This window comes from Chiloscyllium plagiosum, unplaced genomic scaffold, assembly GCF_037043375.1.
Source record: "Chiloscyllium plagiosum isolate Xiang-an unplaced genomic scaffold, Cpla_swu_hap1 HiC_scaffold_7, whole genome shotgun sequence".
Taxonomy (NCBI): Eukaryota; Metazoa; Chordata; class Chondrichthyes; order Orectolobiformes; family Hemiscylliidae; genus Chiloscyllium; species Chiloscyllium plagiosum.
The window spans coordinates 38873107-38896666 of record NW_028270145.1 but is presented as its reverse complement, the minus strand read 5'-3'; the positions used below and the strand labels follow the sequence as shown (position 1 = coordinate 38896666).

General features: G+C 41.3%; 1 protein-coding gene across 6 annotated transcripts in view; it reads right to left on the bottom strand.

The window, feature by feature from the left end:
• pcnt (pericentrin) overlaps positions 1-23560 on the bottom strand; it is a 310179-nt gene that overhangs the window by 124693 nt on the left and 161926 nt on the right. For 5 of the 6 annotated variants that reach the window (XM_043693410.2, XM_043693413.2, XM_043693416.2 and 2 more), the window contains 4 exons: positions 22889-23054; positions 18544-18750; positions 8697-8732; positions 5568-5800 (listed from right to left, as the gene is read on the bottom strand). In XM_043693410.2, the coding sequence (XP_043549345.2) occupies positions 5568-5800; positions 8697-8732; positions 18544-18750; positions 22889-23054 (642 nt within the window). The remainder of the gene's footprint in view (positions 1-5567; positions 5801-8696; positions 8733-18543; positions 18751-22888; positions 23055-23560) is intronic. The other variant, XM_043693412.2, reaches the window with a different exon arrangement.

Genomic DNA, 23560 nt, shown 5'->3' with positions numbered 1-23560 from the left:
TTGTGAGTAAATACAAGGCAATATTAATAAACTCTGATTATGGAAACTTATCAAAGGAATTTGAAGGTAGAACAGTAGGAAGTGGTCATTTCTATAAAAGGATTTAAAACTTGGAAAATAACAAAGCGATAGAGAAGCAAAAGGACTTTGGGGGTACAAAGTACAAGGTCACAAATTTTTAAAAGCAGAAAAGGTTAACAAGGCCATAACAAATACAGATAAAGTTTGGAGTTCATTTCTAAAACAGAAACAAAACTTTTCTGCTTTATGTTAAACTTGCACAGAACTTTGTTTTTCATAGCAAATTTGTAATTCTTTGCTTAGATGTGGTCCCCATTTATTTTTCTTAGGTGTGTTATAAAAAAGGTATATATTGGAAAAGATGTAACAAAAAAAAAGCATGATCCTTAATAGAATGAAGAAAGAAATTAATGAGTGGATGTGTTGCAAATGTCAAACCAAAGAAAAGGAGAGACAGATTTTCCAGAGAAACATAACGCGAGTGGGAAAAAAAGGCAACCAAAACTTTTTTTAAAAATCTTCAATTTACTACCAGATAATGAACCAGATAAAAAGATCAGCAGGTACTCTACTGTACCTTTCATCATCTCAGGTGAGTGCTTACAGCCAATGAAGTGTAGTCACTATCACAACCCAGGAACTGCTGTAGTAGCTAATGTGTGTTCAGCAAGTTCCCACAATTATTGGGATGTCCAATGATGTAGATTGAATGATAAATATTAGTCAGATAACCATTTATTCTCTTAAACGAACCTGAAGTTAAAATGCTGACTGACACTGCATTAACATTGATAATATAGTTAAAAGAATATTTACTATTAATTATCATTGCTAACTTTTTTGCAGTGAATTTGATTAGCAATTAACATGAATTTTTGGACAAGATACAGTTTGTGCAAAGCAAATGGAAAAGCAGGATAAATCAAGCAATAACATTTGGAGATTTGGAACTTATGACATAGAACTTCATTTCTTTGAATCTGTGTACTAAATTTTCACATGACTTCTGACATGGTCTGTTAACACACAAACTAAATTGGCTGTTCACACACCATTACCTTTCCAGGAAGATCTGGCAATGTATTTTAAATCAGTGCAAATTTCACGATTTTCTTCATTGTTAACTGGAGCTGATCCAAGTGCCAGGAGAGTGAATATGAAAAAACCGGAAGCAGTCAGTGAGGTGGAGAGATTAGTCTTCAGGTGACATTATCTATAGGGAATTGGATGTTTTGCTACAGTAGATTTTATAAATGTTAGCCTGACCCCTCTCAGACTATTTTCTACTGACAATAGTTTCTTTATACTCCTTTTCCAAAATTGGAAATGTAAATAGTCAAACTGATTTAGGAGCTGAAAGTTTGAATGCTCAAGTCCCAGTCCAGAACCTGAACTTACAGCTTAATCAATTAATTGCAGTACTAAGCAAGGACTGTGTTGTTACCCAGAAGTGATATATTGTGGGCAATTGGCTACAAAACTCCACCCCTAACCCTAACCTCTCCCAATACTTACAAAATTTGTGAAGTAGAAAGGTCTATGGATTTGTTGGGCAAAATTATGCAATTAAAATAGATCAACAGACAATTCACTTATGCTATGCATAGACTGGCTTTTACACAAAGATCACTCATTAAAGGTATCTAACTGGCAGACGTGTTGATAGAAACCAGGGTGGAAATATCATAAGCACTAGCCATGATCTTCTAGATCTTCTCAGGTATGCAACAGGCAAGTGCCAGATGAACCAACAATGGCAAATGTTACATATTAGTTCAAAAAAGCACAAACGTACCAACTACACATCTGTCAGTTTAACCTGCATGATGTTAAAATATTTGACAGAGAACCTGGGACAAAAGAAACAAAGGAAGTTATTGAGCTCTTCTAAAATGTAGGAGCACAAGTAGCTGTTTGACCCGTTGAGTCTGCTCTGCCATTCAATGAGATCATGGCTGATCTGATAATCCTTAACTCTACTTTCCTGTCTTTCTCTCCCAACATCTTGATTTCTTTCTACTGGCACCAGGATGAGCTCCAGTTAGCAGTGAAGAAAATCATGAAAGTTGCACGGAGTTAAAATACATTCAGAAGTGATCTATTTTGTCCTTGAATATATTTAACAACCCAGCCTCTGCAGCCCTGTATGTAAAAAAATTCCAGATTCATTATTCTCATGTAAAAATAGTGACATGTAAAATATTTTTTTATGTCATTCCCTTTGAAATAAAAAGTGAACATTCTATTTGTCTTCCCTACTGCCAGCTGAACTCTCTTGTTAGCTTGTTGTGATTTAAGCACGAGGATTCCCCCCCCCCCCCCCCCCCCCCCCCGTGCTGTAGTTTTCTACAAGCTCTTTTCAATGAGATAAAATTAGATACTTCACTCTTCCTGCCGAGGTGCATAATTTCACATTTTCCCTCAGGATACTTCACCTGCTAAGTTTTTGCCCAATGTATAACCTGTATAACTTTCTGCAGACTCAGTGTCATCCTTCCTACTTGCCTTCCCACCTATTTTTATGGCATCTGCAAAGCTGGTGACAGTACATTCTCTTCCCTTATCCAAGTCATTAATATATGTTGTAAACAACTATGGCCACTGATCCCTGTAGCACTCCACTAGTTGTAGGTTGCCATCCTGAACATGTCTCCTTATCGCAACTGTCTTCTACTAGTTAACTAATCTGTTATCCACACTAATAGACTACTCCAGCTCTTTGGGTTCTTATCTTATATAGCCTCAAGTGTGATACCTTATTGAGTGATCATTAGAAATCCAAATATATTAAATTCCCCTTTTTTATCCTGCTTATTACCTCTTCAAAAGTATTTTAATACATTTGTCAGGTATGATTTCCCATTTATGAAGCCATCCTGACTCTCTTTCGATATACAATGTATTTCCAAATGTTCTGCAACTGCAATTTTTAAAATAGACTCTAATATTTTCCCAATGACAGGTGTTATCGTGAATTGCATTTGCCTCCCTTTTTGGATGTGCTGCATTGACAGTTTGCCAATTATTTGAGACTTTTCCAGAATCGAAGGATTCTTGGAAGATTACTAGGAGTGCAGCCATTGTAGCTCATGTTGTTAATGTGATGTATACACACATTCCCAAAAAGTGAGAAGACACTGCCAAATAGACATGCCAAAGTTAAGCCTATGAAATTAACTTAATATTTTCACAAGATTCTGAAATTGGCTAAATAATGGGAAACAAAATAGTACTGAATGACTGATCTATGGAATACAGAAAAGTATAATGGTGTACCCGAAGAGTCATTATTAGGAATGTTGCTTTTCTTGATTTGTATTAATGATCTAGACACATAGATCACAACTTCAAAAAGTGCACAAGACACAAACTTGCAAATATTCTGAAATGTGAGGAGAATAGTGCCAAACATCAAGAGGATAGGAGGCTGGTAGTATGGATGGATATGTGGAAGACTGAATTAAAGGTGAGAATTATAAAGGGATACGTTTTGGTTTGAAGAATTAGGAGAGATGAAAAATACAACTCATTGAAAGCAACGCTCCAGATAACAAATGCTCAAGTGGCACTTTATAATTAAAGAGTACTAAAGCAGGAAGTTATGAACAACATTTAAAATATACTGGTCTGGGTACTGCAGTTCAGAATTCAGTTCAGATTGGCTCCAGAGATGAGGGTCTTTAGCTACATGAATAGACTGGAGAAACTGAGGTTATTATTCAAGGTTTGTGTAAAGATCTGTAACTTGGGTGCTGGTTGTCGTGGTTGTGGGTACGTTCACCGAGCTGGGAAGTTGATTTGCAGACGTTTTGTTCCCTGTCTAGGTGACATCTCAGTGCTTTGAAATCTCCTGTGAACCGCTGCTATACTGTCTCTTCTGGAATTTATTTGGTTTTGTTTCTGCTGCTTTTGGTTGCTCGTTGTAGTGGCTGGTGTACTGAGTACAGGTCAATGCGCTTGTAGATAGAGTCCATGGATGAGTGCCATGTTCCCAGAATTCTCTGGCTATCCTCTGTTTAACTTGTCCTATGATTGCTGTGTTGTCCCAGTTGAATTTGTGGTCTCTGTCATCTGTATGTATGGTTACTAGGGACAGCTGGTCGTGGTGTTTAGTGGCTAGCTGATATTCATGGATGCAGATCGTTTGTTGTCTACCTGTTTGACAAATACAGTGTTTCATGACGAGGATTCATCACGACCTAACTCACTTGCCACTCTACCTTACATAAAAAAAAGTGACTTGGAACTGACAGCTAGACATCTCCGACCATGGGATTCAAGACAGCCCATAAACCTAGGAAAAAGTGAGGACTGCAGATGCTGGAGATCAGAGCTGAAAATGTGTTGCTGGAAAAGCGAAGCAGGTCAGGCAGCATCCAAGGAGCAGGAGAATCGACGTTTCGGGCATGAGCCCTTCATCAGGCTCATGCCCGAAACGTCGATTCTCCTGCTCCTTGGATGCTGCCTGACCTGCTGCGCTTTTCCAGCAACACATTTTCAGCCCATAAACCTAGTCACACTCAGACAATAACTCACCAGGACAAAAAGCCCAATACCCATCATGTGCAAGACTAACATAATTTACAAGATTCCATGCAAAGACTACACAAAACAGGCAGGCAACAAATAATCTACATTCACGAACATCAACTATCCACTAAACACCATGACCAGCTGTCCCTAGTAGCAATAGACACAGATGACAGGGATCACAAAGTCAACAGGGACAACACAACAGTCATCAGACAAGCTAAAGAGAGGACAGTCAGAGAATTCCGAGAAGCGTGGCACTCATCCACAGTCTCTATCAACAAACACATTGACCTGGAAGCAACACAACAGCCACTACAACGAGCAACAGGGACCAGCAACCAGAATCTGCAGAAATGGAACCAAATAAATTGCAGAAGACAAAGTACAGCAGCGCTTCTCGGGTCGCTCCAAAGCACTGAAGATGTCACCTAGATGGGGGCCGAAATGTCTGCAAATCAAGTTCCCCGCTCAGCGAACATACCCACAACCATGAGGTCATTATCCTGAGAACAGAGAAGGTTGAGCAAGATTTGATAGAAGTATGCGGTAGATTCAGAGGAGCTTTTGCATTGGAGGATACTCTGAGAATTAGAGTATTTAGTAAAAGAACTCAATTCATGTATTTCAGGTATTTAGTAAAAGAACTCAAAGTAACTTGAGGATGAATTTTGTTTGCACGTGAGTGGTTATGATCTAGAGTGCAAATTCTACAGGGAATTGCATAAGCAGTGTAAGGGGGGGACAGTTGCATGGCTTTGGGAAAGGGTAGGAGAAGGGGTATTACTGAGGAGCCTGTATTTGTATTCTAACTATTACAATATGACGCCAGGCAAGAACATATTTTGTTCTCTCTTTCATGCAAAACTGTGGGTTTTAACTTTATGTTAAATCATTGGTGCATGCCATTTTCCAATTTGTTTTTTTAACAGTTAAAATTAGTGAAAATTGGTAGGATTTGAACATGCATGAAAATTGCACTAGCCCATTATCCCAGTAATGTCTTTTGTCCTTACATCTATAAAATGTCGATAATTCTTAAGTTGCTTTTCAAGTGCCTGAATTTGCTGCCGCAAGTCAGCAACCTCCAAATGCCATTTATCCTTCAAATCAAGGTTACGGTTTGTCTCTTCCTCAAGCTCTATTTCCATTCTCTTTGCCCTCGAGAGGAGATCAGCACGATCTTTATCTGCTTGACATTGGATGTCCAACTTCTCTTTGGATAGACGCTCTGTCTCCTCCAGTAATCCTAAACATAGCAAAGAGGGTATCAGTGAACAACAAATGATAATCTGATAGCAATATCTTAAATCATGTTCTAAATGTATTTACATTGTAAATCGCTCAAAATCACACACTGTCCTTGAATCTGAGCAAAGATTCATGTTACAACTTCTGATACTTTGTTATTTCATTCATAGCAGAGTAAGGATGGGATGCACTAAAAACCAATTCCCGAGAAACACAAAACATTTCCAACATCCCAACTCTTAGACTGGAAATCTTCAAATTTCCCAGATCGTACTCTGAAAAGTATCCGATAAACACCACCAAAATCAATCCAGACTACTAACAAGAAAAATCCATTTTTGAATGGCAGCAGCTATGTGAATATGTTTTAAGAGTTTTGTTTTCTTAAATTCATATCTCTGCTACAATTGTATGGAATATGAATCAACACCATTTCTGAAAATATCTCCCAATGTATTGGTAACCCAACACTGACCTATACTCACATAACTGCGACCATCTAACTTCCTTGTTTTAACTGATATTGTTCATGACTTTCTCTTTGTCCTGGTTCCCATCTTTTCCTTTAAATCTACCATCATCAAGCATCTTGAGAAAAAAAAACAAGTTTTAATCCAACCGACAACACTCAGTTCTACCTCACCACCATCCCCCTCCATTCCTCCACTGTCACAAAATGATTAAATTCCTCATTCCACATCCAAAATGCCACTGTCTTCAGTCACCATTACAGATTCTGTTTACTAATTACTAATTCCATCCCTCTCCCTGGGAACTGCGAGGCTGCCCTGATCTCTTCACAATCTTCCTCTCATTTCTGACCTACGTTGAGCTTCTGACAACATATCCACACAATCACTAATGCCAAAAAGGTCAATCTCCAAAGATGTCTTTTATCCCCACTTCACCCCAGGTCATCTGCTGCTGAAACCTTCATCCATGGCCACGTTGCCTTTGATCTGCATCCAACACATTTCTACACCTGGAGTCATGTGATCATCCACAGCTCCACCACCTGTGTCTTGCACCAAGTCCTATCCATACATCAACCTCCTCTTCTGTGACTGGCTTTGGCTCCTGGACAAGTGCAGCTTCAAACAAAATTCACAATCCTTGTAATTAACACCCTCCATGGTTTTTTCCAATATTATCACCATCACATACTATCACACCACCCTGTAAAGAACCTGTACTCTGGAATCTTTATCCACCCAGTGTGGTGGGCATAACTGTATCCGCACCTCTGAAATTCTTTTCCTAAACCCCTCTTCCTCAGTCTCTTGATCAAAAATACTTATTAAAAATGGCCTCTCCAATTAAACATCTTTCCTAATGTTACCCTTTCTGACTCAGTATCAAATGTTATGAAACTCCTCTAAATCATTTTGAGACGCTTTATTACATTTTTGAGATTTACAGATTAAATTAGTAAAGATTAGATTAGATTAGATTACTTACAGTGTGGAAACAGGCCCTTCGGCCCAACAAGTCCACACGACCCGCCGAAGCGCAACCCACCCATACCCCTACATCTACCCCTTACCTAACACTACTGGCAATTTAGCATGGCCAATTCACCTGAGCTGCACATCTTTGGACTGTGGGAGGAAACCCGAGCACCCGGAGGAAACCCATACAGACACGGGGAGAATGTGCAAACTCCTCACAGTCAGTCGCCTGAGGCGGGAATTGAACCCGGGTCTCTGGCGCTGTGAGGCAGCAGTGCTAACCACTGTGCCGCCCAGACGGGCAAAGAGGGGTAAAGGCAGCACAGGCTGAAAAAAAAATCACAAGTTTCGTTTTTACATTTCAGAAGGAAGACAGAAATGCTCTCTCCTCTTCAGATGCTGGCATTTCACTCATTACAGCAGTGTGAACAGTTCTTTGCATAAGTAAATTACTTTAAAGGCCTTATATTGAAGGAACTGAATTTGGGAGGAATTTCATGGCATTACCTGTTGTACCATTGCCCATGTCTCATACTGGGAAGACTCTACCATTGGATTGTACCTACAAGGAGTCAGTTATAAGGATATCCAATTTCTTAGACAGTAAAGAACATTTTAGAAACAAAGAGTACAGAGCGGGCCAACCCATGCAGAATACATGCAAAATGCAGGATGACTCAGTACACTGGTGAGAATGCTTCACTACCAAATTTACAATGGAAATATGGCATCTGGCTGCACTGGATATCAGACATAACACCAATCCAGAAAGATGAGATGACTGCTGCATTGTTTGTGACAAGTTCCAGGACAATGATACACATTGGAACTTATGGTCATGCTTGAACCTGGAAGGCTTTTTGATTTGAACAGAAAAAAAAATAAAGGAAGGAAAAGATAATTCAAGCACCTCAAAACTGTAACAACTTACACAGACGCAGGCTAAATGAAGAATCATTGCTGAAGATAGAAGCAGGGAAAAACAATCACTATGGGGAATTTATGCTGCTCCAAGGCATTTCTTTAGCACAGAAACAAACCTCAAACAAATATTTTTCAAAAGTCTCAATTATACAATTCGCCCACTGGGCAAGAGGTGAGTCAGAACTGTTTAAACATTTGGGACTAAATCCATTGAAATGAAATTTTGCATTCCACTTATTCAAACTGGATTTACCAATGCGGCAAAAGAATGAGATAAACGTTGATAATTTGAAATAAAGCGCAATAAAATTCAGATAATTTTGACAGAGAGCATGCCTGAAGTTTTAAAACCATGCACAGCACTTCCTAACAAGCACAGATTAAAATAAAGTTGAATAATATCAAGCAAATTTTAATTACTCTGACCAGAGTAAACCAACAGTTTGCAATCAAGATGCTAAGAACATTCAAAAATCACTCGTTATGCAAATCATGTAGCTTTGTTTCCAAAAAGGGACAAACCTGAATCCCCTTCGATTACTGCTTCAGTATGAAGGCCTGAGAAATAGAGGCAAGAGAACACACCCATCATAACCAAATACATCACAGATGCTGACTACTGGGCATGCTGACAAGCTGGAAGCGATGGCAATGATATCGTGGATATTCATTACTGAAAACTTATCTACTCACTGGAATCTCTCAGTGAAATGAAACCAGTCTATTAATGCCCACCACTATATTTGTTGAACATCAAAACACAAAAAGGACACCACAATTTTAGAACTGAATAATCTATATATGAGGAACACATTGATATTTGAAAACAGCAGCTTTTCTCATTTCTGCAAGAGATTTTCCCTGATGTATAAATGGATTGGCCACAGCACAGTGACCTTTTCGTAACAGTTCTTACAAGCCATCTGATATTCCAAAGTCTGTACTACACACAAGGCAAGTGTTTAAAGAGCTAGTTAGGATATATATACAAAAATAAATTTAAGGTGATGGGTAATGACAGCCAGCATGTGTCAGAAGTTTCATTACACTGGTTCCTAATTTTTTTTATCCAATAGAATCACCATCGGCTAAATCTTTCCACACAGCATTGCATGTGGGAATCTCACAAACCGGAGGTAGAAAGGAATATTAATACACATGGATCTAAAATTATCGTAAGGTAGAAAAACTAAGCACTGGTAGCTTAGAGAACCCAATATCCATGAAGAACAAATTCTGTAATCGAGATTTAAGTTTATTCTATCAGCCCACAAAGGACTATAAAAGGTTCCAAAAACTGTAACAACTCAGGCACTATTTTAAGACAGTGGGTACTTATAGCGAGGAAATAAATGCTGGAGGAAATATCACAGAAGCGCTTCACAGGAGGCTCCCAAGCACTGAGGATGTCACCTAGACAGAGGACAAAACGTCTGCAACACAAATTCTCAACTCGGCGAACAGAACTACAACAACAGGAAATTGTTAATATTAAAATTGTTAATTTTCTTGCTGGTTCTTGGCTATTGAGAGACTTTTCTTTTTCATAGAATGTGGGCACCAGTCACAAGTCCAGCATTTGTCACCCAGCCCTAACTGCCCTGAATGGAGTGGTTTTCAGACAGTGGTTATTAGTCAACCACATTGCTGTGTGTCTGGAATGGCATGTCAACCAGACCAAATAAACTGGCAGATTCTCTTCTTCAAATGGACTTTTTGATGAATTAGATGGGTTTTTCTGACTCTTAATGTTCATTACAAACAACACCTTTCAAATCCAGACTCTGTTAATTGAATTGGGATCTGGACCAATGTTCCATGAACTTTAAGTAGCCTGGGTTACTAATCGAACGGTATTACCCCATGCTACCGTCTCCTTTAATGATTAACTATTGGCAAGATTAAAGCATGTTGACATCTTTAGAATAACAGCATTAATAGACATTGTAGGTAGGGGCAGCACATTGGTAGCTGGAATGAAAACCAAAAAACTAAAAGGAACCTTGCTACATCTAAGTAAATAGTTGCTATTCGTACATACGATGTAGAATGGAGCTCATCTCTCCAGCATGTTGTTTTAGACTGTGCCATTTGTGAATGAGGCTTGAGGTTTGGTTCTTGAGAACTAACATAGTCTTTTTAATCCATTTGTTATGCTTCTACTCTTTGTACATGCATCATCGCAGGTTAGAAATGAAAGGAGAGAAAATCAGCATCCCCCTCCCTAATGAGATTAAATATGTCCCATATGGAGGATGAATATTCTGGCTACGGAGGGAGTGCAAGAAAGATTTATCAGGCTGATTCCTTGGATGGTCAGACTGATGTATGGGAAGAAACTAGAAAGGTTAGAATTACATTTACTGGTGTTCAGAAGAATGAGGGGGAATCTCATAAAAAGCTATAAAATTCTAAAGGACTAAACAGGACCAACATAGGAAGGATGTTCTTGATGACCAGTGAGTTCAGAATGGGGGTGGGGTCAGTTTAAGGATACAGGATAAGTGATTTAGAACTGAGGTAAAGAAAAATGTCTTCACCCAGAAAGTGGTGACCCTATTTTATTCATTTACAGGATGCAGGCTTGGCCAGATTTTATTGCTCATCCTTAACGGCCCATAGGGCAAGTAAGAGTCAACCACATTGTCGTGGTCAGGAGTCATATGTAGACCAGAGCAGGAGAGACTGACTGTTTCCTTCCCTAAAGAACATTAATTTTCTGCCACAGATATCAGTCGGGGCCAAAATATTAACGTTTTCAAGAGGAAGCTAGACATCATAGAACATAGAACATAGAAGAATACAGCGCAGTACAGGCCCTTCGGCCCTCGATGTTGCGCCGATCCAAGCCCACCTAACCTACACTAGCCCACTATCCTCCATATGCCTATCCAATGCCCGCTTAAATGCCCATAATGAGGGAGAGTCCACCACTGCTACTGGCAGGGCATTCCATGAACTCACGACTCGCTGAGTAAAGAACCTACCCCTAACATCTGTCCTATACCTACCCCCCCTTAATTTAAAGCTATGCCCCCTTGTAATAGCTGACTCCATATGTGGAAAAAGATTCTCACTGTCGACCCTATCTAAACCCCTAATCATCTTATACACCTCTATCAAGTCACCCCTAAACCTTCTTTTCTCCAATGAAAACAACCCCAAGTGCCTCAGCCTTTCCTCATACGATCTTTCTACCATACCAGGCAACATCCTGGTAAACCTCCTCTGCACCCGTTCCAGTGCCTCCACATCCTTCCTATAGTATGGCGACCAAAACTGCACACAATACTCCAGATGTGGCCGCACCAGAGTCTTATACAACTGCAACATGACCTCAGTACTCCGGAACTCAATTCCTCTACCAATAAAAGCCAGTACGCCATATGCCTTCTTCACCGCACTATTTACCTGGGTGGCAACTTTCAAAGATTTGTGTACATGGACACCAAGATCCCTCTGCTCCTCCACACTACCAAGTATCCGACCGTTAGCCCAGTACCCCATCTTTTTATTACCCTTACCAAAGTGAATCACCTCACACTTAGCTACATTGAACTCCATTTGCCACCTTTCTGCCCAGCTCTGCAGCTTATCTATATCCCGCTGTAACCTGCCACATCCTTCCTCACTGTCTACAACTCCTCCGACTTTCGTATCATCCGCAAACTTACTCACCCAACCTTCTAACCCCTCCTCCAGGTCATTTATAAAAATGACAAACAACAATGGTCCCAAAACAGATCCTTGCGGAACACCGCTATTGACGGCACTCCAAGATGAACCTTTGCCATCAACTACTACCCTCTGTCTTCTTCCAGCCAGCCAACTCCTAATCCAAACCTCCAACTCACCCTCAATGCCATACCTCTGTATTTTTTGCAGTAGTCTACCATGGGGAACCTTATCAAACGCCTTACTAAAATCCATGTACACCACATCTACCGCTTTCCCCTCCTTAGTCACCTTTTCAAAGAATTCAATAAGGTTTGTGAGGCACGACCTGCCCTTCACAAAACCATGCTGACTATCCTTGATCACATTATTCCTATCCAGATGTTCATAAATCCTATCCCTTACAATTCTCTCTAAGATTTTGCCCACAACAGAAGTGAGACTCACCAGCCTATAGTTACTAGGGTTATCCCTACTCCCCTTCTTGAACAAGGGAACCACATTTGCTAGCCTCCAGTCTTCTGGCACTACTCCTGTAGACAACGAGGACATAAAAATCAAGGCCAATGGCTCTGCAATCTCCTCCCTTGCTTCCCAGAGAATCCTAGGATAAATGCCATCAGGCCCAGGAGACTTATCTATTTTCAACACCTCTTCTCTACATACCTCAAAGCCATCCATTCTACTTAATTGTGACTCAGTACTCACATTGACAACAATGTCCTGTTCCTGATTGAATACTGACGAAAAGTATTCATTCAGTGTCTCCCCAATCTCTTCAGCCTCCACACGCAACCTCCCACTACTATCCTTGACTGGACCTATTCCTACCCTAGTCATTCTTTTATTCCTGACATACCTATAGAAAGCCTTAGGGTTTTCCCTAATCCTACCAACTAAGGACCTTTCATGTTCCCTCCTTGCTGCTCTTAGCTCTCTCTTCAGGTCCTTCCTGGCTACCTTATAACTCTCAATTGCCCCAATTGAACCTTCACGCCTCATCTTTACATAGGCCGCCCTCTTCCATTTAACAAGGGATTCCAATTCCTTATTAAACCACGGCTCCCTCACACGACCCTTTCCTCCCTGCCTGACGGGCACATACTTATCAAGGACACTCAATAGTTGCTCCTTGAACAAGCTCCACATATCAATTACACCCTTGCCTTGAAGCTTACTTTTCCAGGCCACACATCCTAAGTCATGCCTCACAGCATCATAATTTCCCTGCCCCCATCTATAACTCTTGCCCTGTAGTGCACACTTATCCCTCTCCATCACTAGAGTAAAGGTCACCGAATTGTGGTCACTGTCCCCAAAGTGCTCACCTATCTCTAATTCTAACACCTGGCCTGGTTCATTACCCAGAACCAAATCCAGTATGGCCTCACCTCTTGTTGGCCTATCTACATATTGTGAGCTGGAAATGTGTTGCTGGAAAAGCGCAGCAGGTCAGGCAGCATCCAGGGAACAGGAGAATCGACGTTTCGGGCACAAGCCCTTCTTCAGGAATGGGGAAAGTTTGTCCAGCAGGCTAAGATAAAAGGTAGGGAGGAGGGACTTGGGAGAGGGGCGTCGGAAATGTGATAGGTGGAAAGAGGTCAAGGTGAGGGTGATAGGTCAGACTGGGGTGGGGGCGGAGAGGTCGGGAAGAAGATCTCAGGTTAGGAAGGCGGTGCTGAATTTGATGGATTTGACTGAGACAGGGTGGGGGGAGGGGAAATGAGGAAACTGGTGAAATCCGAGTTCATCCCTTGTGGTTGGAGGGTTCCTAGCCGGAAGATGAGGCGTTCTTCCTCCAACCGTCGTTTTGTTGTGGTCTGACGATGGAGTCCAAAGACCTGCATATCCTTGGTGGAGTGGGAGGGGGAATTGAAATGTTGAGCTACAGGGTGGTTGGGTTGGTTGGTCCGGGTGTCCCAGAGGTGTTCTCTGAAATGCTCCGCAAGTAGCCGGCCTGTCTCCCCAATATAGAGGAGGCCACATCGGGTGCAGAGGATGCAATAGATGATATGTGTGGAGGTGCAGGTGAATCTGTGGCGGATATGGAAGTTTCCTTTGGGGCCTTGGAGGGAGGTAAGGGGGGAGGTGTGTGCGCAAGTCTTGCACCTCCTGCGGTTGCAGGGGAAGGTGCCGGGAGTGGAGGTTGGGTTGGTGGGGGGTGTGGATCTGACGAGGGAGTCACGGAGGGAGTGGTCTTTACGGAATGCTGATAGGGGAGGGGAGGGAAATATATCCTTGGTGGTGGGGTCCGTTTGGAGGTAGTGGAAATGACGGCGGATGATGCGCTGTACATGGAGATTGGTGGGGTGGTAGGTGAGGACCAGTGGGGGTTCTGTCCTGGTGGCGGTTGGAGGGGCGGGGTTCAAGGGCGGAGGAGCGGGAAGTGGAAGAGATGCGGTGGAGGGCATCGTCGACCACGTCGGGGGGGAAATTGCGGTCCTTGAAGAAGGAGGCCACCTGGGTTGTGCGTTTTTGGAACTGGTCCTCCTGGGAGCAGATGCGGCGGAGTCGAAGGAATTGGGAGAATGGGATGGCGTTTTTACAGGGGGCAGGATGGGAGGAGGTGTAGTCCAGGTAGCTGTGGGAGTCGGTCGGTTTGTAGTAGATGTCCGTGGGATTTCACCAGTTTCCTCATTTCCCCTCCCCCCACTCTGTCTCAGTCAAATCCATCAAATTCAGCACCGCCTTCCTAACCTGAGATCTTCTTCCCGACCTCTCCGCCCCCACCCCAGTCTGACCTATCACCCTCACCTTGACCTCTTTCCACCTATCACATTTCCGACGCCCCTCTCCCAAGTCCCTCCTCCCTACCTTTTATCTTAGCCTGCTGGACAAACTTTCCCCATTCCTGAAGAAGGGCTTGTGCCCGAAACGTCGATTCTCCTGTTCCCTGGATGCTGCCTGACCTGCTGCGCTTTTCCAGCAACACATTTCCAGCTCTGATCTCCAGCATCTGCAGACCTCACTTTCTCCTATCTACATATTGTGTCAGGAAACCCTCCTGCACACATTGGACAAACACTGACCCATCTAACGAACTTGAGCTATAGCTTTCCCAATTAATATCAGGAAAGTTAAAGTCCCCCATAACAACCACCCTATTACTTTCACTCTTCTCTTGAATCATCCTCGCAATCCTTTCTTCTACGTTTCTAGGACTATTAGGAGGCCTGTAAAAAACTCCTAACAGGGTGACCTCACCTTTCCTATTCCTAACCTCAGCCCAAACTACCTCAGATGGCGAGTCTTCATCCTTCGTCCTTTCCACAGCTGTAATACTATCTTTGACAAGCAATGCCACACCTCCCCCTCTTTTACCCCCACCTCTGACCCTACTAAAACATTTAAACCCTGGAACCTGCAACAGCCAATCCTGTCCCTGTTCTACCCATGTCTCCGTAATAGCCACAACATCGAAGTCCCAGGTACCAACCCACGCTGCAAGTTCACCTACCTTATTTCGTATACTTCTTGCATTGAAGTATACACACTTCAAACCACTTTCCTGTTTACAGGCACCCTCCTTTGAAATTGATGCCATGTTCCTAACCTCCCTACATTCCAGGTCCTGCACCCTAAAGCTACAGTCTGGGTTCCCATGCCCCTGCAGAGTTAGTTTAAACCCCCCCCAAGAGCACTAGCAAACCTCCCACCAAGGATACTGGTGCCCCTCAGGTTCAGGTGTAGACCATCCTGTTTATAGAGGTCCCACCTTCCCCAGAAAGAACCCCAGTTATCCAAATACCGGAATCCCTCCCTCCTGCACCATCCCTGTAGCCACGCATTTAACTGTTCTCTCTCCCTATTCCTCGACTCTCTATCATGTGGCACGGGTAACAAACCAGAGACAACAACTCTGTTCGTTCTAACTCTGAGCTTCCAACCTAGCTCCCTGAAAGCCTGCCTAACATCCTCAGCGCTCCTCCTACCTATGTCATTGGTGCCAATGTGGACCACGACTTCGGGCTGCTCCCCCTCCCCCTTAAGGACCCGGAAAACACGATCAGAGACATCACGTACCCTTGCACCTGGGAGGCAACATACCAAACATGAGTCTCTCTCGTTCCCACAAAACCTCCTATCTGTGCCCCGAACTATTGAGTCCCCAATTACTATTGCTCTGCTCTTCTCCACCCTTCCCTTCTGAGTAACGGGGACAGGCTCCATGCCAGAGGCCTGAGCCCCGTTACTTGCCCCTGGTAAGTCGTCCCCCCCACAAGTATCCAAAACGGTATACTTGTTCTTGAGGGGAACAGCCGCAGGGGTTCCCTGCACTGGCTGCTTTCTCCCAGTCCCCCTCACTGTCACCCATCACTCTTAGGTTTAAAAGAAACAAAAAGGGTATGAGAAGAAGGTGGAACAAAGTACTGAGTTGGATATCAGCCATAATCATACTGAACAGCAGGTACAGGTTTGGAAGACCAAATTGCCTATTCCTTCTTGTAGTTTCTATGTTTCTATGATACTACATTTTATTGTATTCTTTACAAATTAGCAAATACTTTTGATGAGAATACTTATATATTTTTGTTAAAAAACATTTGTAACCTACATCATCAGGACAGGAGTATCGTCTAAATGATGTATGGCAATTAGAACATCTAGTTACAAATATTTTCTTCCAAGTAAACTGGCCACAGCTCACAAATTTAATATAAAAAATGAAGAAATTAGACTGCAATGACTCATTCTTACTGTTCAGATTAAGATCACCTAAAGATTTAAATTTCACATTGAGACCACTCTCAAATAGAAGCAATTGACAAGGTCCAATAGTTGTGTTTGAGAACACTGGTGAACGATGAAATGAAGGTTGCATTAATCTAACCAATAAAGGATAAGATCTTGTGTAAGTCGGTATAAAATCTGCCCAAGGTGACTGAAAAATAGAGGAAGAACAAAGTTGACCAAATCATTATTTTGGTATTTGGAAATGTGACGATGCTGTCACTTTAAAAAAGTTATTTTGTCCTTGGTTCTTGTTCAAAAGAGATCGTAAAGGCAGAGGTACCGAAGAATCTAATTTAGTAAGTTCTCCCAGTTCAGACTTTTTATAGTTTGTTTTAGCTGTGGCAGTCACAAGACACAGAAAGGATCCAACCTTCAGCAGAAGATTCCTGACTGACTTTGCTTATTGAAATCTCTTTGGAAATTGTTCCCTCCTGCGTGTAAAAACCTGTGTTTAAATTTACCCATTTGCCCAGGGCGTGCTTATTGGATGCTCCTGGATTGGAACAACTCCTTTGTTAAGTTGCTGTATTGGGTCAGTTAAGTTTTTCAATAGTTAAATTATTCTAAAGTCTGCTGTCTTTTGTTAGTGTTTTAACTGTAGTTTTTAAATAAATTCTGTTTTGCTTAAAGCCGAGCAGTTTGACAGCTGCATCATACTTTGAGTATCCACCTCACATTTGCCTTTAAAGTAAGAAAAAGTTTAGGGACTTCTTAAAATATTCTGAGGGGGTCTGGCCTGGTCCAGATCAGAAGTCTGCATAAATTGAAGCAGTAGATTCAGTCAGCAATAATCTATTACACTGCAGGATAATTTACATAAAACCAAAAGGCGATGGAAGCAGAATATTTAAGGCAGAGATAAATAGATATTTGATAAGCATAGGTGTGAAAGGATAACTGGGGAGGCAGTGTAGAGTTGAGGTTACAAACAGACCAGCCATGATTTTATTAAATGGTAGAGAAGGCCTTCAAGATAAGCCAAAGTCACCTTTGCTCAGATACTTTAGCTTTACCCAGTAACAAATTTACTTCCTAGTTGATGGCTGAACTATTGAAGATTCACGGAAACTTTCTCAGACCAACATCTAACCAACCGGCCAGAACAGCAAAGTACTGATGCATTTTGTTTTGTGTGATGCCAATCCTTCCAACTTGGATACATTTTCCAGAGTATAATGCAAGTACATAGAGATAGTGAAGGCCCATCATCAGTGTTCAGTTGTTTATGTCTTGTCAATCTTTAGTATTTTACCCATAAGTCAGTAATATTAATCAAATCCAAATCCATCGGATCCAGTCAATATTTTTCTGAGCCACTTGCTAGGCACCGAAGAACCCAACTAAAATGATGCAACTAATGTGACACAAAAATATTTCCTAGTTTTGAAAAAATTATCCAAGATCTTGGCTTTTGAGACATGGAAGCCAGAAACTCATGTCAAAATCACTTTTCTGTGTGGTGTTGACTTCACCAAGGCAGATTCACTTTGGAACAGAGGGTTAATTAAAAATGAAGAAATGATTAATTCTCTCTGCCATTAAAAAGTGGCACAAATATTAATTTAGTCACTGCCAAAGGTGTCAGAAAACTTGTTTTGTAAAGCATAATCTGGAATTTGACTTATTTTTATTCAATTGTGGGAAGTGGGCATCACTGGGTGATCAGCATTTATTGCTGGTCCCTGTAGAATACTGGGTTTACCGTAAATTTAAACACACAGATGTCAAAGGTTAGGCATGTGACATGCATCAATGTGCTTTTCAGGAAAATTAATGAACACTTGATGCCTGATGAAATAATGTTTAATTTCAAGGTCTGAGAAAGTAGCTTTCGAACTTCAGGATACAGGAAGTACTGAAATGTATTGTTTGAAAGATCATGCTGCTTTCTCATGGCAAAACATATACCAGAGACTAATTTTGAAATTGGTGTTGGCAATAGCATAAAGTTGCTTCTTACCACGTTCTACTTCATTGCCAACCATGGCCTGTTTCTGACGTAGCAAAAGATCACGTTCCTCAAGCAGATGCTCGTGCTGCTGGTTGAGTTCATGAAACTGTTTGCTTAAAAGTTCCACCTTTAGGGCCAATTGTTGTTGGGATTCTTCCTTCTGCTGCAAAGTTTCCTCCAGCACAGCTTTTACTGTTACATACCCATCAATCAATCCTAAAAGCAAAAGATATACACTAAAAGAACATATTTTGATCATATTTCAAGCTGCCTTATCAGTCTTCATTTCTGAATTTCTAATGACTTTGAACTGTCATCTGAAACCAATTTTGACCAATCAAAGACAATAGCGCAAATTGCTGAAAGCTCCAAATAGATGATGTAGTCAGCAGGAAAGAGACAAAGTGGTGTAGAGTCACTTACATAGAACATACAGCATTACAGTGCAGTACAGGTCCTTCAGCCCTCAATGTTGTGCTGACCTGCAAAATTAATCTGATGCCCATCTAACCTACACCGTTCCATTATTATTTATATGTATACCCAATGTCCATCTAAACGCCCTTAATGTCGGCGAATCTACTACTGCTGCAGGCAGCCCGTTGCGCGCCCCTACTACTCTCTGAATAAAGAAGCTACCCCCTACATCGATCACTCCTCAATTTAAAACGAGGTCCCCTTGTGTTAGCCTTCACCACCCTATCTAACCCTCTGATTATCTTATATGTCTCTCCAACTAAAACAGCCTCAGTTCCCTCAGCCTTTCCTCGTAAGACCTTCCTTCCATACCAGGCAACATCCTAGTAAATCTCCTCTGAACCCTTTCCAAAGCTTCCACATCCTTCCTATAATGTGGCGACCAGAACTGTATGCAATACTTCAGTTGCGGCCTTACCAGTGTCTTGTACAGCTGCAACATGACCTCATGGCTCCGAACTCAATCCCAATAAACACCAACATGCCATATGCCTTCTTAACAACCCTATCCAACTGGGTGGCAACTTTCAGGGATTAATGCACCTGGACACAGAGATCTGTGTTTACCTACACTGCCAAGACTTTTACCATTAGCCCAGTACTCTGCATTCCTGTTAGTTCTTCCAAAGTGAACTATCTCACACCTTTCTGCATTAAACTCTATTTGCCAATTCTCAACCCAGCTCTGTATCTTATCTATGTCCCTCTGTAACCCACAACATCCTTTGGCACTACCCACAAATCTGTCCACCTTAATGTCATCTGCAAATTAACTAACCCATCCTTCTACACCTACATCTAGACCATTTATAAAAATGACAAACAGTAGTGGCTCCAATACAGATCTTTGCAGCACACTATGAGTAACTGAGCTCCATGACGAACATTTCCCATTAACCACCACCTTCCATCTTTTTTCAGCTAGCCAATTTCTGACCCAAACCGCTAAATCACCTTCAATCTCGAAACTCCATATTTTATGCAACAGCCTACCGTGTGGAACCTTATCAAACACCTTACTGAAATACACATACACCACATCAACTGCTTTACCTTCATTCACCTGTTTTGTCACCTTCTTGAAGAAATCAGTAAAGTTAGTGAGGCACGACCTACCCTCCACAAAACCGTGTTGACTATCCCTAATCAAATTATTCCTTTCCATATGATTATAAATCCTATCTCTTATAACCTTTTCCAACATCTTACCCACAACCGAAGTAAGGCTCAATGGCCTATAATTACCAGTCATGATTTGGAGATGCCAGTGTTGGACTGGGGTGTACAAAGTTAAAAATCACACAACACCAGGTTATAGTCCAACAGGTTTAATTGGAAGCACACTAGCTTTCGGAGCGACGCTCCTTCATCAGGTGATTGTGGAGGGCTCGATTGTAACACAGAATTTATAGCAAAAATTTGCAGTGTGATGTAACTGAGAGGCAGATAGCACTAAAATGGAAAATACCAATTAACCATAAGCCAATTCAGAGAAAGTGAAAAATTAAAACATTCTCAATTGGGAATTATACTGCATGTGTGCGAGTGCACACAGTATAAAATAAGACTGGGAAGTTGACAGCCATGTGGAATTATGTTGTGGTTGGATGTTTAATAATCCTGCTTACAAGGTAAGTTAAGAAAGGAAGAAAAGGTAGTGGTCTTGGTTAAGGATACCTTTGAAGTGCTGAGCAGAGAAAATGGCTCTAGGGGCCAAGGTAAGATTCAGTTTGGTTGGAGCCAAGGAACAAGACCACCAACTTGTGGGACGGATGTAGAAGAAAATCTCTCAGAAAATTAGAAAGGTGCAAACATTTCAGAGTATTTACAATGGTGAACTTTAATCATTTGAACATTGACTGGGATAATGGTAGGCAGGTCAAATAGATCCAATGTTAGTGAGGCAACATTTATGCACAATGTTCATAAGGTTTAGGATGATGGTGGAAAAGGAAAATCTAGAATAATATCAATCAACTAGCGGAGAGTGGACTTCAATGGAGCAAGAACAGAGCCAAAGGATCAAAAGTTAATGTGGAAAAACGTTCAGAGAGGAGATGGTTCAAGTACGTTCAAGGTATATTCCCTCGAAAGGAAAAGGTTAGGCAAACAAATCTATAATTCCTTGGATGACAAAGGAGATAGTGCACTAATGATGAGTGTCAAGTAGTAAATACAACTGAGAATCAGGTTGAACACACAAGGAAAAAACAAAAGAAAATATGAAAAGTAAAGAAAGATTATGAAAAACGACTGGCAGCTAATATAAAAGGGAATTCCAAGTTTGCTACATGCACAAAAAAAGATGAAAAGGGTGGCAAAAGGAGGAATAAGGCAGTTTAGGGACCAAAAAGTAAATTTACACATAGACACAGACGGCACAGACAAAGTAGTAAACGAATATCTTGCAACTTTTTAACCAAGGACGAAGATGTTATCTAATAAGAGGAGAAACCTCAGACACAACAAGTGTTTGTAATGGATACGGTGGTGTTATTTGATAAGTTGTAGGTACTAAGAGTTTGTAAGGCACCAAGACCAGATGAGATGCATCCAAGGAAGTGAGTGCTGAAATTGCAAAAGGAGAAAGTGAGGTCTGCAGATGCTGGAGATCAGAGCTGGAAATGTGTTGCTGGAAAAGCGCAGCAGGTCAGGCAGCATCCAGGGAACAGGAGAATCGACGTTTCGGGCATAAGCCCTTCTTCAGGAAGGGCTTATGCCCGAAACGTCGATTCTCCTGTTCCCTGGATGCTGCCTGACCTGCTGCGCTTTTCCAGCAACACATTTCCAGCCCAGAAATTGCAAAACACTGACATAAATCTTCGGTCTCCCTTGGCTTCAGAATTAGTGCCAGAGGACTAGAGAACTGCAAACACTACAACCCTATTTAAAAAAAAAGTGCAAAGTGAAGCTCAACAATGTGAGAGCAGTTAGTCTGTTTTACATTGGTAGTATGGAAACTTCTCGAAACAATAACTCAGGACAGAATGAACAGTCACATGGACAAATGTGGGTTAATTAAGGAAACAGCTCATATTTCTAAAGGGAAAATTGTACCTAAGTAACTCACTGGAGCTGTTTGAAGAGATAACAAGAGATGGTTTATGACGGCAATGCTGTTAATGTGGTGTTTGTGGATTTGTAAAACATGCTTGAAATAGTATCACACAGCAAGCATGTGAGGAAAGAATAAACAGGGCAATATCATTTTGGATACTAAACTGGCTGAGTATTTTGAAATAATTATGAAATAATGAAATAAAAACAAAGTATTGGACAAAGTATCAGCAAGTCAGACAACATCTGTGGAGACAAAATCAGAGTTAACATTTCGAGTCCAGTATGACTCTTCTTTCTCAGAGTTCTAGATGTCACACATCATGATAGATGTTAATGCACTGAAGCAAATGCAGGAAAAGGTGACGAAAATGGTTCCAGGGATGGGAAACTTCAGTTAATGAAGATAAATTGGAGGAGGTGGGATTGTTTTCCTTGGAGAAGAAAAGGCTGAGGAGATTTGATTGGAGTTTTCAAAATCATAATGAGTTCTGATAAAGTAGAGAGGGAGAAACTGTTCCACTTGTAAAAAGATCAAATGAGAGAGCACAGATTTAAGGTAATTTTGAAATAAGTAAATACAAGGTGAGAGACAAAGAACTTTTTGACACAATGATTTGGGTCTGGAATGATTATTTGAACAGAAACAACATTCCGGGAAAGACACCAAGTCATTGGACAATTGGTGCGGCACAATGGATTGCATAGTCTCTTTCTACATTGTAACCATTCTGTGATCTGTGACTATGATTTTGTGCTTGTAATGACTATCTAATTGATCACTCTTCTTGCACAACATATTCAAAATTGACATTTTTACCCTTGGCTTTGTGGAGCTCCAATTCCAGCTCTCTCTTTGCTTCAGATTCATCATTGAGGTGTTCCAATAACTTCTGATGTTCTTTGCCAACTAGCTCCACTGTCTCTTGGGTTTTGCGGCTGAACTCTTTTTCCAAATGTTCACTGATTCCATGGCTCTGTGCCAGCTAGGCAGAAACAGAAGGGTCATATCAAAGCAAGGCAAAACCTTTTCAAGTTTATGAATCCATCATATTATATGGTCTGCAAGAACAACATTCTGGTAAACCCTTGAAGTACTTGCATTAACATTCACAGCATTTGCAGCATGTTGTAGCACATGATACACTTTCTTTTAAAAACACTGAGCTCTTTAATCAATCTTCATATTGTGACCTTTCACAAAGTGCTTCCCTGCAGCACCCTGTCAATTTCCTTTCTCAGTGTGAAAACTGATTAGCACCCTCCTGCTTCAATTCTTTCCTCCATTGAAAAAACTCTCAAAGTTTACATTTTAGCATGAGAACATCTTAAAGGCTGCATGATACATATACACTCATACATACACACATATATATTAGTCAGTAAATGATGATCTCTGAAGTTCAATAACCAGCAAACTTCTAACAGCCAGATTCAAATCTAAGAATTAACAAAAAATATGGCCCACTGTAAAAACAGGCACAAAATATCA